The 12,980-nt window shown below is 52.9% G+C and overlaps 6 protein-coding genes across 6 annotated transcripts; 1 reads left to right on the top strand and 5 right to left on the bottom strand.

Annotated features, from left to right (window-relative positions):
• Positions 1 to 604: 604 nt before the first annotated feature.
• On the bottom strand, positions 605 to 1,430 carry J4E84_002479 (uncharacterized protein; the record flags this gene model as incomplete). Its single annotated transcript, XM_049385104.1, has 3 exons — positions 605 to 789; positions 842 to 934; positions 989 to 1,430. The coding sequence occupies 3 exons, from the start codon at positions 1,428 to 1,430 to the stop codon at positions 605 to 607; spliced, it is 720 nt and encodes a 239-aa protein (XP_049247127.1).
• A 537-nt stretch (positions 1,431 to 1,967) lies between these two features.
• On the bottom strand, positions 1,968 to 3,383 carry J4E84_002478 (uncharacterized protein; the record flags this gene model as incomplete). The annotated part of the gene is made up of 1 exon (XM_049385103.1): positions 1,968 to 3,383. The coding sequence occupies one exon, from the start codon at positions 3,381 to 3,383 to the stop codon at positions 1,968 to 1,970; it is 1,416 nt and encodes a 471-aa protein (XP_049247126.1).
• A 2,275-nt stretch (positions 3,384 to 5,658) lies between these two features.
• On the bottom strand, positions 5,659 to 6,198 carry J4E84_002477 (uncharacterized protein; the record flags this gene model as incomplete). The annotated part of the gene is made up of 2 exons (XM_049385102.1): positions 5,659 to 6,173; positions 6,195 to 6,198. 2 exons carry the CDS (start codon positions 6,196 to 6,198, stop codon positions 5,659 to 5,661), a joined length of 519 nt encoding a protein of 172 aa, XP_049247125.1.
• A 498-nt stretch (positions 6,199 to 6,696) lies between these two features.
• Positions 6,697 to 8,288, bottom strand: J4E84_002476 (uncharacterized protein; the record flags this gene model as incomplete). Its single annotated transcript, XM_049385101.1, has 2 exons — positions 6,697 to 8,026; positions 8,089 to 8,288. 2 exons carry the CDS (start codon positions 8,286 to 8,288, stop codon positions 6,697 to 6,699), a joined length of 1,530 nt encoding a protein of 509 aa, XP_049247124.1.
• Positions 8,289 to 9,718: 1,430 nt separating this feature from the next.
• Positions 9,719 to 10,540, bottom strand: J4E84_002475 (uncharacterized protein; the record flags this gene model as incomplete). Its single annotated transcript, XM_049385100.1, has 3 exons — positions 9,719 to 9,879; positions 9,927 to 10,176; positions 10,250 to 10,540. 3 exons carry the CDS (start codon positions 10,538 to 10,540, stop codon positions 9,719 to 9,721), a joined length of 702 nt encoding a protein of 233 aa, XP_049247123.1.
• Positions 10,541 to 10,888: 348 nt separating this feature from the next.
• On the top strand, positions 10,889 to 12,541 carry J4E84_002474 (uncharacterized protein; the record flags this gene model as incomplete). Its single annotated transcript, XM_049385099.1, has 5 exons — positions 10,889 to 10,913; positions 11,003 to 11,043; positions 11,156 to 11,258; positions 11,309 to 11,839; positions 11,889 to 12,541. The coding sequence occupies 5 exons, from the start codon at positions 10,889 to 10,891 to the stop codon at positions 12,539 to 12,541; spliced, it is 1,353 nt and encodes a 450-aa protein (XP_049247122.1).
• Between the last annotated feature and the right edge of the window lie 439 nt (positions 12,542 to 12,980).

Raw genomic sequence — 12,980 nt, 5'->3', positions numbered from 1 at the left:
TGGCTTGCCTCTACCGGGGCTGGCGCCTACCCGATTGGTCGAGATGGAAAGTCAAGAGCGTGAATAAGCAGCTACAACACCTGGGTAAGCTGCGGGGCGGAAGCTGGAGTTCGGCTTGTGTCGTTACATGAAACAACAGCTCCAAGATGTAGCAGGATCGCTTGTGTGAGACAGGCTGCTTTGGTTCCTTGGTTCCTGACTGATGAGGAAGGAGCGAGAAATGCCTACGAAGTCTGACTGCAGGGAGAGGCTCTTCAGCTTTCTGTATGATCCTACGTAGATGAGTCAGAAATCAAGCATTGTGATGGCTTTCGCCCAGACAGCTAGGTCGGAAAGACAACATGAAGCGATAGGAACATGCGCATGCGGACAGCTAGCAGCCGCCGGATGTCTGGTTCTGTGAGAATCCTCCTGATCATGCTGGAGACTGCGAGGGAGGCCTTCATGGAGCGGACGAGTCGCTGCAGTATATGCGTTTCCTCTATATGTCAAGAACACAGTCCTAGCTTGATGATAGTGTATATTGTTCGCTGCCGATATAGGCATACTCTTTGTCAAGGACCTGAGCGCCTCGCTGTCCTCCGAGACCCTGTGTGTCCGCTGTCTATCGTTTCTTCGTCTGCCCTGCAGGACTCTGTGTACGTGCGCTCGCGCTGCCCGAGTCGGTCTTACCGGCCATCCACGAGGCGAGGTCAAAGTTCTGTAACTGCGATGCAGTGTTGGTGTTTCCGGAGCCCAGGACGCCGTTCTTCTTCATCTCCTCGAATTCTTCCTTCATCTCGGGGTCCACTACGCATGTGTTAGTAACCTTGGCAGTACCTAACGGGCTGCCGAGACTTACTGTTCTCCATCAACTTGGGCATGCCGAAGATGAGACCCATGGACACTATAGCCATGAGAATCATAGGGTTCTTCAAGAATGACAGCGGCGAAACTGCAGCGTGTTAGCACAATCTCCCCATTGCGCATTGTCGCGATGCCAACTTACAGCCTTGCCTCTCTTGGTAGAAGTACTTGGTTCCTACCGGCCTGGCTTCAACCACCAGACCGCTACCGCCCTCGCCGCGGCTCTCTCCCTTGTTGTCCCATTCGTTACCCAGGAAGGTCTGGTATGCCCTGATCATCTCCTTCTTCTCCCCGCTGCCCTCTGCCGCCTCCTCCACGGTGACATCAATCCTCAGTGGCTCGAACGCATAGTCGCGGCAATGCACGGTAGCAAGGTAGCTTCCGGCGCTCACATTGTTGAAGTTGAACGTGTTGGAGCGCGTGAGATAGGCGTCGAGGGGCGGGCCGGAGGACTGAAGCGTTGCATGCGTGGTCGAGGGGAGCGTGGACGGGTTGACAAGGACCGTGTTCGGGATTTGCAGCAGCAGGCGTGCAGCGCTTGTGAGCGTCGCGAAGGACGAGAGGGTGGCGAGTGACGTCTTCATCGTGGCGTGGGTTGAGCGGGTCGTGAGGTTGATCATGTCGCTCTGGTGGGCGATGGATGCTCGATGCGCGAGAACAGCGCACGGACCTCAGACATGCTAGAATTCGTGTCGCAGTTTGCAGTATGCACACTATCAGTTATGAATGACTAGGCAATTTCTAGGTCAATGTAGACCCCTTTCCAAGTATCCAGGGAGCCCTCACCAACTATGCCCAAATTCGTTATCGTAGCACTAGTAGTACGAGAAGTCAAGAGGAACAGCATCACGTAGTGGTGAGATGTTGGGCTACCAAAACGAGGGAGTAACGCGGTTGGCTTCATCTGTTACATTGCACTGATACTTGAGTAGTATAAATCGAGAGATGCTGCCTCCCGCTCTTGCGTATAGCGAATCGCGTAAGAGACAAGCACCTCAGGCCCATCTTCTCTGCCACCTCATCGCTCATTATCTTCTCTATATACCTTGTACCTGGGTAACAATCGTCTCTGATATGTCTTTCACACGCGTCGTCCTCAAAGAAGCCGAGTCGAAACAGACTCAATATTCGAAAACGTGGATCACGGCCTCAGGCAGCTTAATGGTGAGAGACACTGGACCTCTATCCTCTTGATATAACTGCCTCTTTAGCTGGATCGTCTTGATGATGCATGGCTGGTCAGCCTTTTTGGCGGCCTCGACAAGCTGACGGTAGATCTCATTTGCCACAATCTTGTACCGTTCGTCTCCGATAACAACCTCATGGGCATGACGGAAATTGGGTTCTTGACCGAGCGTGCGATACACGAACGTGACCGTCTCGAGCCTGACCAATTTGACCAGTTGTTTGGCGATAGCGGCCACCTTCTGACGAAATGCCTCGGTAATTTTTCCTTTCTCCAAGACACGTTGAATCGCTGAACAACGCATGCCAAACTCTCGGACCGCTGGACATAGAACCACGATCTCGCTAAGCAAATCGATATGGATATCTTTGTTGCCGTCACTGAACTCAAGAACGGTCAGGTGAGACATGTCATGCAGCATGCGGACAGGGTTCAATTCCCAATATGTAGCCGTGGCGATGCTGAGCTCCTCAATTTCAGTTGAGTCGCGGACGAACTCGGTGAGATAAGTATGATCCTTCTCATGGATCATGTCTTCATCGTCGAGTGAACGAAAGATGAGGCGCTGGACTTGTGGCGGATCATCGGCACCCATACAACCTTCGAAGAATTTGTGGACATTCTGACAGTCCGTCAAAGTGATATCCTTGATGCTGAGCATATCTAGATCTTCCCACTTGTTACGCAGTCGGCCGTATGGACAATGCTTGAAATTGATGGTATCGTAGCTGATCTTCGGCACAGATGCGGGCTTGTCGATACTTCCAACCCCGACATCGCTCATGAGATATCCAACGTCAGTATAGGTATCAGCATTGTCGTGGCTGATGCTGGCTGATGAGAGACGAGGCTTGTCATCCTCACATAGACGAGCCACTTTCAGAACGAAATCCTTGACGACAGGCGTGTAGGTCCCCCATGCGGCTTCTCTGTACACGTCACCAAGCCTGTTCGTCCGTCCGTTGATCTTAATGGTGAGCACGCCGTCAGGTCTATGCTCGGAAACCGGCGTCTGGATTTCGAAAGCCGCCGAACAATTCGTTGTACGCCGCGGTCGACCATCTTGATAGATTTCGATGGGCAAGAATTCTTCCAGGGGGTTGACAATGTCTCGTTTCGGTGAGGTGCGGGGAAAGTGTATGGTCCGAAGAGTCGTACTAAGCGTCGAACTTTCCGAGGTCAATACTGTCTTGAGGAACTTCCAGCTGGCCAAGTCTAGCGCGGATTTGTCGCAGAATGTGAGTATGTGCAGCTTAGACATACGGATTCCATAGTGGCAGAGTTGGCGGAAGTTCGTAGCTACAAGCCGTTTAGATCTCGCTGAGAGGTCAAATCGCAGTTTGAGAGTCATGGTGTAATTCTGCAGAAATTGCCCATGTATGAGCTTAGCGTCGATAGGTCTCATCTTGGCCAGCTCAAAAGATGCATCCTTCCAGAGAAAAGGCCGGACGGTTTCGAGAAACCCCTTGCTCGTCTTCACCAGATGTAGCAACGCAGTCGCATCGAGCTATTCGGTAGGTTAGCATTTGTCGGTCCACGGCGACCGCCATTTACCTGTTGGGACGAGGCGGCAGGGGACTTACTCGGAGCAATACATCCTCGAATAGCTCCGGGGGCAAGCTGGCGAGCTGGCAAGGGTGAATATCAGCCATGCTCGTGAATTCGGAGATGCAAGGTAAAGTCCAGGTAATAGAGTCTCAGTGTGCTACTGACGCGGCTCCAAGTGTCGCTCAGGTAAAGAATCTCGGGGCCCAGGCGCTCAGACTTACCAGGCTAGTAAACAAGGTCACCTGGGCAATTCTGCGGTCACCCACCTTGAGTTCTCTCTTTACTTGTATTTTGTTTGTAAAAGCGCCAAGAGGCCACTCACCTTCACCCTCCTTCGTACTCATTGGCTCACTCACTCTCACTTTGCCTCGGATACACTAGACTGAGGCGCACTCTCACTTTGCTGCCTGGAATATATGCCCTGAGGACGTCATAGGAACGGGCTCGTGCGCCTGCCACTGGACATATATTGTGCCCGCCCAGCTACTTCTTTCTCCTAACCCACCCACACGCCTAACTACCGCCGCCGACGGTCTCTTTAGAGCAACGAACCTTCAACAGCTTCGGAAGTATCTTACACGCCTGGTACTGCTCGATGACCTTGGTATTGGACTCTTGACGACGGCAGTTTAGCGCCGTGGTTTCTTCCTTTCTCTTATCCGCAACCCCATCCTATCGCTGCCGAGAGTCTTCGTAGGGTGATCCTTTCACGCCACTCGGCCGTTTAAATGGGCACTTCAACAGTGCTAGGGAGAATTCTTTCCGGTTCTGAGGCGGGGGTTAGCTCCTGCTGTTTGACCAGCCGGGTCAAAAGCTATTCTCTACTACCGTCTTGAGGTGGGGGTCTCTTGTCAGCGATAGTATGGTGTTGCGTCCTCTCTTCCTTGGTTCGCACTGAAGACATCCATACTTGCCAGGTAGAACAGACCGTTCTACTCTTATCTACCGGCGAGGTGTCCAGGTGCGAGCTAAGGATCGATAGGTCCCTTGCTCACGATCATCTCCGCCAACTCCAGGTATGTTGTCCCTACTAATTAGTGGGCGAGAACCAGGTTCCTTCGGCGTGAGCAACGGATCTCGGCGGAAGTCCCCGCGGGGGGCTACAATTTTTCTTTTCATTGACATGATCACCTTGCGTGGTCAGTTGAGGAAGAGAGTCGTGGTGGGCCTCGGCTGTATGCGTAGTTGCTCGTTTGGAGATATGTAGCCTGCATATCCAGATACTGACTTTAGTTCGCTTATCGGGACATCTTTCCTGGAAAATCTCAATGTCTGACAGATGGGTGTCTGGAGAAGAGACGGGACATCGCGTACCTACCTAGGTAGCTTCCAGCCCCGGATTTTGGGCGGCAATCGCACCCGCCAAGCTTCCAAGCTTCGCCACCCCCATCAAGCTCGAGAACCACTGTCGCGACCAACGTCTGCCATAATCTACCTCACCTCCAAGCCGATTCTACAGCATCTCAGGTCGAGACCCCTAATGTCGACCTCTCGTGTCCCGTTGGACATCAAAGCTATCGCAATCATACCGTATACCAAAGTACAATCTCAAAGACCAAGCCCAACCTAGAACCAGACCGCAGTCTGAGTCAAAGGCGCACTCTATTCTTTCTTTCTGTGTCCCGTTGGAACGGCTGAACATGATCCAAACCCCCCCCTAATCAGTAATGCAGCGATGTTCACACTGAGAACATCACCGTCGAAGTACCACGTAGGGAGTCGCCGGTGAATGAATACGGATATGTATAACTCAACCTGCTGATTGTTTTGCATGTGGCAACTGTTGAGAGGAAGAGGACTTCTACGCAGAGTTGAGACACGCTGTGGTATCCAAAGAGCGTCGGCTTATCGCGAGGAACGTCAAAGATACCATGCGTTGATGAGTATGAAGATAAGAAGAATCAATTTGCGTACTGGTACAAGAAGGCAAAGCTCAAACAATGAAAAGACACCTTGACTACTACACCCGTCGCCAGAACAGTCCAGTCAACCGCAACGGACTCCTTCCTTCGCGAAAAGAATCAGATAGTCCCGCACTGACACCCGGGAAGCACAAGACATTGTGAATCCTTATCTCCTCAAACCCACACCCTCACTACGTCGACCTTTGAACAGGTGGGATTTTGCGGCTCGCCCACAAAACCTATCTTCCATGCCAGCGACCGCAACGTAGAGCCATGCCTCATAGTACACATATACCAATTCTTGACCTTCTTCGGTGGATCAAACCAATCAGGGGCCTTGCCAGTATCATCTTCGGCGATTGCAATGTACATGCTAGCGCTGCCCTCTTCGAAGCACACCAGTTGGTATGTGTCGGTCCCGGGCGTGAAAACCATGTTCACGAGATTCGTCCCAACAACAAACTCGAAGTGCATTGCGGACGAGTCGGCATCTTCGCGACCCCAAAGACTCAAGGGCCAGTTGAGGATACCCTGGGTGTCGTCGTAGGAGGATACGTTGTGGTAGAAGGTAGTGTAGGGACGTGCAGGGGTGGCGGTCGTATCGTCGGTTAGGCATAGGCCTTCGTAGGCTGCGGACCAATGGCAGGCTCCGAGTGCGTGGCTGCTATCTGTCAGGATGAGGAAAAGAGCTGAAGGGTGGTGGTATGTACTCATTGAGGTCATCGTCGGTTGACTTGAGGATAAGACGGAAGCCGCTGGACTGCTGGTCGAATAAACTCTGGGCGATCGTGACCGTCTGGGCTAGCAGAGTTGCGAGAGCTAAGGTAAAGAACTTCATGGCGTGCTAAGCTTGTGGATGCTGGAAGGATGTGTTCGGATTTGATCAACAAGCTTGTGGGTGTTGATGATGGAATGCAGAAAAGGAACAGAAAACGGAGGCACGGTGCAGCTTTTGTACGGCATTGATGACGGGTACTTTCACAGAAAGAGCGGACATAGATCGTAGGAGCTATGCGAACTTGAGGAAGTGGCTTTTACACAATATGTTTGTATGGCAGGAATTAACGTTGCAATTCCTTACCCTTCTACGTCAATCAAGAAAAAGGATAAATAGGCACGCAGCCTACATAAACATAGAAGCATACAAAACAGTTAGACTAGCTTTAATGTAGGCTCTAGACCTGTTTAGTTTTTTTCCTTGTGTAAGGTGCTTCAAGTGTCTTTCGTAAACTCCGAATGCTGCCGCCACTTCTCCCCAAACTTGAAGATGCATAACGGGATGATGACCAAACACAAGCTCAGTACGCCCAAAAGAGTGAAGCCCAGCCCATAACCAAGTGCGTCAGACAATGGACCAGTCGTGAGTGGCAGGAAGGTGCCCATAAGGCATCGCGTGACGATGACGCCCGTCATAGCCGATGCGGAGTACATACCGCAAGCGTCAACGACGTAAGCAGATAACGGTATAACAGTCAGAAGGAGCGAGAACCCCATCAGGGCCACCGAGGCGAGAAGCAAGAGTACAGGCAGACGGTATTCTGCGATCCAGCCGTATGCAATTACCGAGAAAGGCAAGAGGATCGCACCCAGGATAGAAAGAGGAAGGCGGTACTCAGGTTTTCCTTTTCCGCCGTCGGGCCCGCGAAGCTTGACGTATATCCTATCGAGCGTAAAGTTGCATACTAGTACACTGCAGAAAGACCCGACGCCTGGATATCTGTTAGCTGCCGTGAGTTCAGGCATATCAAGATACTTACTGAACGAGATGAAAGTGTAACCAATCTGGCCGAACTCGAAGTCATACCTGTCCAGCAAGATCGAGGGTAATGAAACGCTGACAACGTAAAAGAAGCTGAACGCGACCGAGGCAAACAGCGAGAGAAGCATAAGTACGCTCGAACCGAACAATACCGCAAAAGGCCTCGTGATAGAGTGCCAGAGCTTTGCTAGATACTCATGTGTGCTCTTCGACTCCGGAACCTTTCCAGTTTCCTGCATCGTCTTCGCTGCTCTTCTTCTCAAGACAGCCATCTTGTACGTCTCTCTGAAGTAGACGAGGAACAGAACTTCGCACACGATAGCTAGTCCGGCGGCGATGGTCAACATGCGTCGCCACCCTATCGTCTCTGCGATAGCGCCAGAGATGGCAGGGCCGATAGCTCCTCCAATAAGCGGCGCAAGCATAACCAAAGACATTGCGGAGCCGCGTTGCTCGCTCTCGAAGATATCTCCGATAATGGCCGGGTTGAGGACGTTTGAAGCGACGCAAAGACCTGTGAGCATCCTCGCTGCAATGAACATGCCGCTGTTCTGGCTGCAAACTGCTAGGATAGTCGCAGCGATGAAGCCGATGTTACAAACGTTGAAAACAGGATAGCGTCCAAAAATCTCGGATAACGGTGCGATAAGTAATGGTCCAGCGGCTTCTCCAAGTTCCCAGATAGTCACGAGGAGCGCGCTGTTTGCAGAGCTCGATTGCTTCCCATCGAGATCCGAGACGATCTTGCTGGCGACCGGTACCACGCCAATGCAAGTAAAGGTTCTGTAGACATGGTCAGCGTCGAAGTTCTTTTGACAATTGGAGCGCTGGGAGAATATGCATACACAGTGAACGCCATAAGAGCGAGTAATAAAACGATACCCCATTTGAAACCTGGCGACCAATTGCGAGGGTCCTCAGGGTCCAGAGGCTCAAAATCAAGCGCGTCATTTCCAGCTTCCTCGGCATCATTCTCTTGTTGGACGCTTTCGTAGTCATGCGATATTATCCTGAGCAGAGGTTGCTCTTCGTCCGTGAGCACCATTGTAGCTTTTGTTACACGGAAGGATTCCTCTAAAAATATTCAAGATGGGATGATTGCGAAACACCGAGGTTTACAGGGCCCAGGAACTTTTTCATGGGACGAGCGCGGCGGATTGTGACTAATGAACGCCCTAGGGCGTGTTTGGGTATGGGGTAATCTTTAGCGTCGCTCAACTGCGGTGGTGAGAAACTGGCATCTGTTGAGCCGTCAAAGTCCGTGCAGCATGCATGCTTCCAGCCTCGTATGCAAAGTAAGATGATTGGTCGGTGTAGCATCGTTCCGATGTTCGATCTGTATTGAAACAATATTTACTCGTCTTTACTATTCATCCACGGCTGTTCTCAATCCGCTGTGTTGCACGCCACCTTATACAGGTGCGCTAAAGTCTACATTATAACAAAAACTTAAGTTTCAAAAAGTCTTAAGGCATTGTAGCCTTATAGCCATTCTTCTCACTTGCGAAGAGCTAGACAAGCAAGTCTTCTGTGATGTTCGTTCAGACTGTTCGTCTGAGAAAACACCCTCTTGCGACCACCACAGGTCAGCCTGGCAGTTCGTGCAGCATCCCGCTTTGGCTTGCACGCAACCTCTGAAGCTTGACGCCTATCCAATTCTCTCTTGTTCCCAAAGAGTTTTCACACTCGTTACAGGGGTACTGTGCAGAATCCTTTGCTTCCTTGTCCCTTCCACGTCGGTACTTCCGGATGTGTTCGACAACAAGCACCAGTGTCTGAGCAAACCCTAGATACGCTTGCATATCGAGCTATTCCGGTAACGTCAACCTGGGACAAACTGAACAGGCCGCAACCTACGTTTTTGTGGTTACAGCCTACATCAACATAAAAACGTGCAAAGTGGGTAGCCTGACGTCAATGTAGGCTCTAGGCATGTTCGGCTTTTTTCTTTGTATGGTATTGTATCTGTCTGGCTATCGCATCCCGTTTCAGCCATAGTTTGCTCACGGCCCGTAGCCGGCAAAAGAATCATGTGTACCGTGTACTTCACTACATGTCACCATGTCGTCGTGAGCCTCGCGGATATGCGCCGATGGCGAACATCATGGACAAGATGTCGATTGGTTCCAGATCCCGAGCCACCTGAAACCACAGCTCCATGGGCATCCGATTGAGACCTTGCGGTAGGGGTCGTCTTCTGTTGCTTGTATTCGAGGTCCTATCCACACGTACTATGCTGAAGTAGGTGTGCGCACTAAGCTCCGGGGCGATCCGATGCCGCTGCAGGGTAGGATAGATGGCTAGAGCAAGGTTCATGATATTACCGACACCGGCGTACTCGATCATCATGAGGAGGAGTTCAGCAGGAAGGAGATTGAACAATCTATCGCATCTGTCATCAGACGGTGGCTTGTGCGGTGGCGGCGGCGGCGGAGGAGGAGGCGGAGGAGGGGCTGCAGACATTGTTGCAGCTGCTCAATCGGTGTGCGGTTTGCTGGGTGACTCGGCAGCGACGGAAAGAAGCCAGCGGTAGATGTAGCCGGAGAGGAACCAGGCTCCTATAGCGACTGCGGTAATGTATATCGCGATTGGGCCAAGTGATTGCGGGAAGATGTTCAGTATGAAGGGATCGAGTACTATGGTTGTTAGACGACGCACGTCATATTGGTGGGATTAGACGTACTGATGTCGGCATCAACTGGAGGCGGGTAGTCCATCAATGTGCGATTGGTCGAATAGTAGGACGCTGCAGCCTGGAGGCGCAAGAACAGTACCGACTCTGGGGCTGCAGACGGCGCTTCCTTGGTGTTTCCGTCGTCGTCCACTGGGTCGCGTCTAATGACGGAGCTATACTCTGATAACGAGGATATCAACTCGGGAGTATCAAATACGTGGGTGACTGAGTAAGTGTCAAGCCAGAAGTCGGTGGGTTGCTGGGCATGTCAGTACAAATAATCAGGCGAGACGATGCAGGCGATATGCAACGGGAAGGAGCAGTAGACTCACGGTGGCCGGCCAGCAGATGCGCACCTCGTACCTCCTGCCGTCTTGCAGGCCGCGAAGCAGGTACCAGGACTCGAGACCGCGGGGCAGCGACTCGGTGGGAAACTGGACAGGGACTCGGATCGGGAGGATGGTGGACGAGGGCGACAGGTAGTGCAGGCCGAGGTCATCTAGCCCGGGGCGGACATTGGAGAGAGTCAAAGGGCTGGGACCAAGGAATATCGTCTTCTCGACGTTGGCATTCACCGTCCAGGCCTGTGTGACGATGCAGAGCAGCCCGGCGGAGAGGCGCATCTTTGGCGGACAGCACGTGAGGATGGGGGAGAGTTGGGAGGGCAGCAATTCATGGTCTCTCACGTCGGCCAGCGCAGCGCCATGGGCAGGCAGAGGAACGGCAGGCTTGAATTCGTGCGATGAGGTCGTGTTTCTCGCGCAACGGCCAGGCAGCTGCATTGGACGTGTAGCTTAGCGCCGTGGTCCGTGATAGGCGGACCCTTTTGGCCTAAAAGTTCGATTCCACAACACAACAGCACTTCTCCCCCACTGCTCCACTCCCACCGCCAGCAGCTTCAACCCTCGCCGCCCAGGTTCCCCCGAGACTCCATTTCGATACCCCAATTACTACCTTTCCTCGAAGCCACCATGAGAGAAGTCATCAGTCTGAACGGTATGTCGTCCCTTGCGCCATGCGCGCCCTGACCGCCTGCAGCGGGACATCCCTGGCTATTTGTTGATGCTGACTTTGTACGCGTCCAGTCGGCCAGGCCGGTTGCCAGATCGCAAACTCTTGCTGGGAGGTGAGTTGCACCCGACGACACGCGCTGCTGCTGCCGCATCCTGCTGTGCAGCAGAAGAAGGGGCTGCGGATAGCTCACCGCCAGTGCGCGATATACTGACTCGGCTTCGCAGCTCTACTGCCTCGAGCACGGCATCCAGCCCGATGGTTTCCTCACCGAGGAGCGCAAGGCCCTGAACGACGACCACGGCTTCAGCACCTTCTTCTCCGAGACCGGTACGCAGCTTTCGCCCGAGAGCGCCGTTCCGACTGCTAACACTGCGCAGGCCAGGGCAAGTATGTCCCCCGTACCATCTACGCCGATCTTGAGCCCAACGTCGTCGACGAGGTCCGCACCGGCCCTTACCGCTCCCTCTTCCACCCCGAGCAGATGATCACAGGCAAGGAGGATGCCTCGAACAACTACGCCCGTGGTCACTACACCGTCGGAAAGGAGCTCATCGACCAGGTCCTCGACAAGGTCCGCCGCGTCGCCGACAACTGCTCCGGTCTGCAAGGTTTCCTCGTCTTCCACTCCTTCGGTGGAGGAACTGGATCTGGTTTCGGCGCCCTGCTCATGGAGCGTCTGTCCGTCGACTACGGCAAGAAGTGCAAGCTCGAGTTCTGTGTCTACCCAGCGCCCCAGGTCGCCACATCGGTCGTCGAGCCATACAACTCCATCCTGACCACCCACACCACACTCGAGCACTCCGACTGCTCCTTCATGGTTGACAACGAGGCCATCTACGACATCTGCCGAAGGAACCTCGGTATCGAGCGCCCCAACTACGAGAACCTCAACCGTCTCATTGCCCAGGGTAAGCTGCCAGAGCCTGCTTAGAAATCCACTCTGCTAACCTGACTCAGTCGTCTCGTCCATCACCGCCTCCCTCCGATTCGACGGTTCCCTCAACGTCGACCTGAACGAGTTCCAGACCAACTTGGTCCCCTACCCTCGTATCCACTTCCCTCTCGTCGCCTATGCTCCCGTCATCTCCGCCGCCAAGGCCGCACACGAGGCCAACTCGGTCATGGAGATCACCAACGCCTGCTTCGAGCCCAACAACCAGATGGTCAAGTGCGATCCTCGCAACGGAAAGTACATGGCCACCTGCCTGTTGTACCGTGGTGACGTCGTCCCCAAGGACACCCACGCTGCCATTGCCCAGGTCAAGACCAAGCGCACCGTCCAGTTCGTCGACTGGTGCCCTACCGGTTTCAAGGTTGGTATCTGCTACCAGCCCCCCCAGATGGTCCCCAACGGTGACCTCGCCGCTGTCAACCGCGCTGTCTGCATGTTGTCCAACACCACGGCCATTAGCGAGGCCTGGTCTGCTCTCTCGCACAAGTTCGACCTCATGTACAGCAAGCGTGCCTTCGTCCACTGGTACGTTGGTGAGGGTATGGAGGAGGGTGAATTCTCCGAGGCTCGTGAAGATCTCGCTGCCTTAGAGCGCGATTACGAAGAGGTCGCAGCTGACTCCCTCGGGGATGATGAGGGTGTTGAGGCAGAGTACTAGACGGCTTGTTACCGTATTGTGTAGCGTGTTCAAGAGCAGTATGGCTCTACATTGTTGATTGGAAGGTGTCTTGTTCGAAGCCTCGCTTTTGAAGAGAGACAAGTACCAGATTGATAATGGCGGGCTACGGCGTTTACAAGGAGAGCTTCTAGCGTACCTTCTTCTCCATACATGAAGCGATTTGGGATCAATTGTCCTCTTTCTATGTTACTCCCTTTAGTAATGCCAATAAATTGTCAAGCGGCACTTTCCATGATTTCTCATCTTCCCATGGATCTAACATTTGATCAAGTATTTTAAGATGATTGATTGATCAGTAGACCCTTGCACAAGAAAAACATTAAACAGGCCTAAGGCCTACATGAAGATACAAACACGCAAAGGAGATAACCAACCGTTAACGTAGGCTCTAGGGCGTTCAATATTCTCCTCGAATCAT

This window comes from Alternaria hordeiaustralica (genome assembly GCF_023758085.1).
Source record: "Alternaria hordeiaustralica strain BMP 2776 chromosome Unknown scaffold_3, whole genome shotgun sequence".
Taxonomy (NCBI): domain Eukaryota; kingdom Fungi; phylum Ascomycota; class Dothideomycetes; order Pleosporales; family Pleosporaceae; genus Alternaria; species Alternaria hordeiaustralica.
This window is presented reverse-complemented; position numbering and strand designations above follow the sequence as displayed.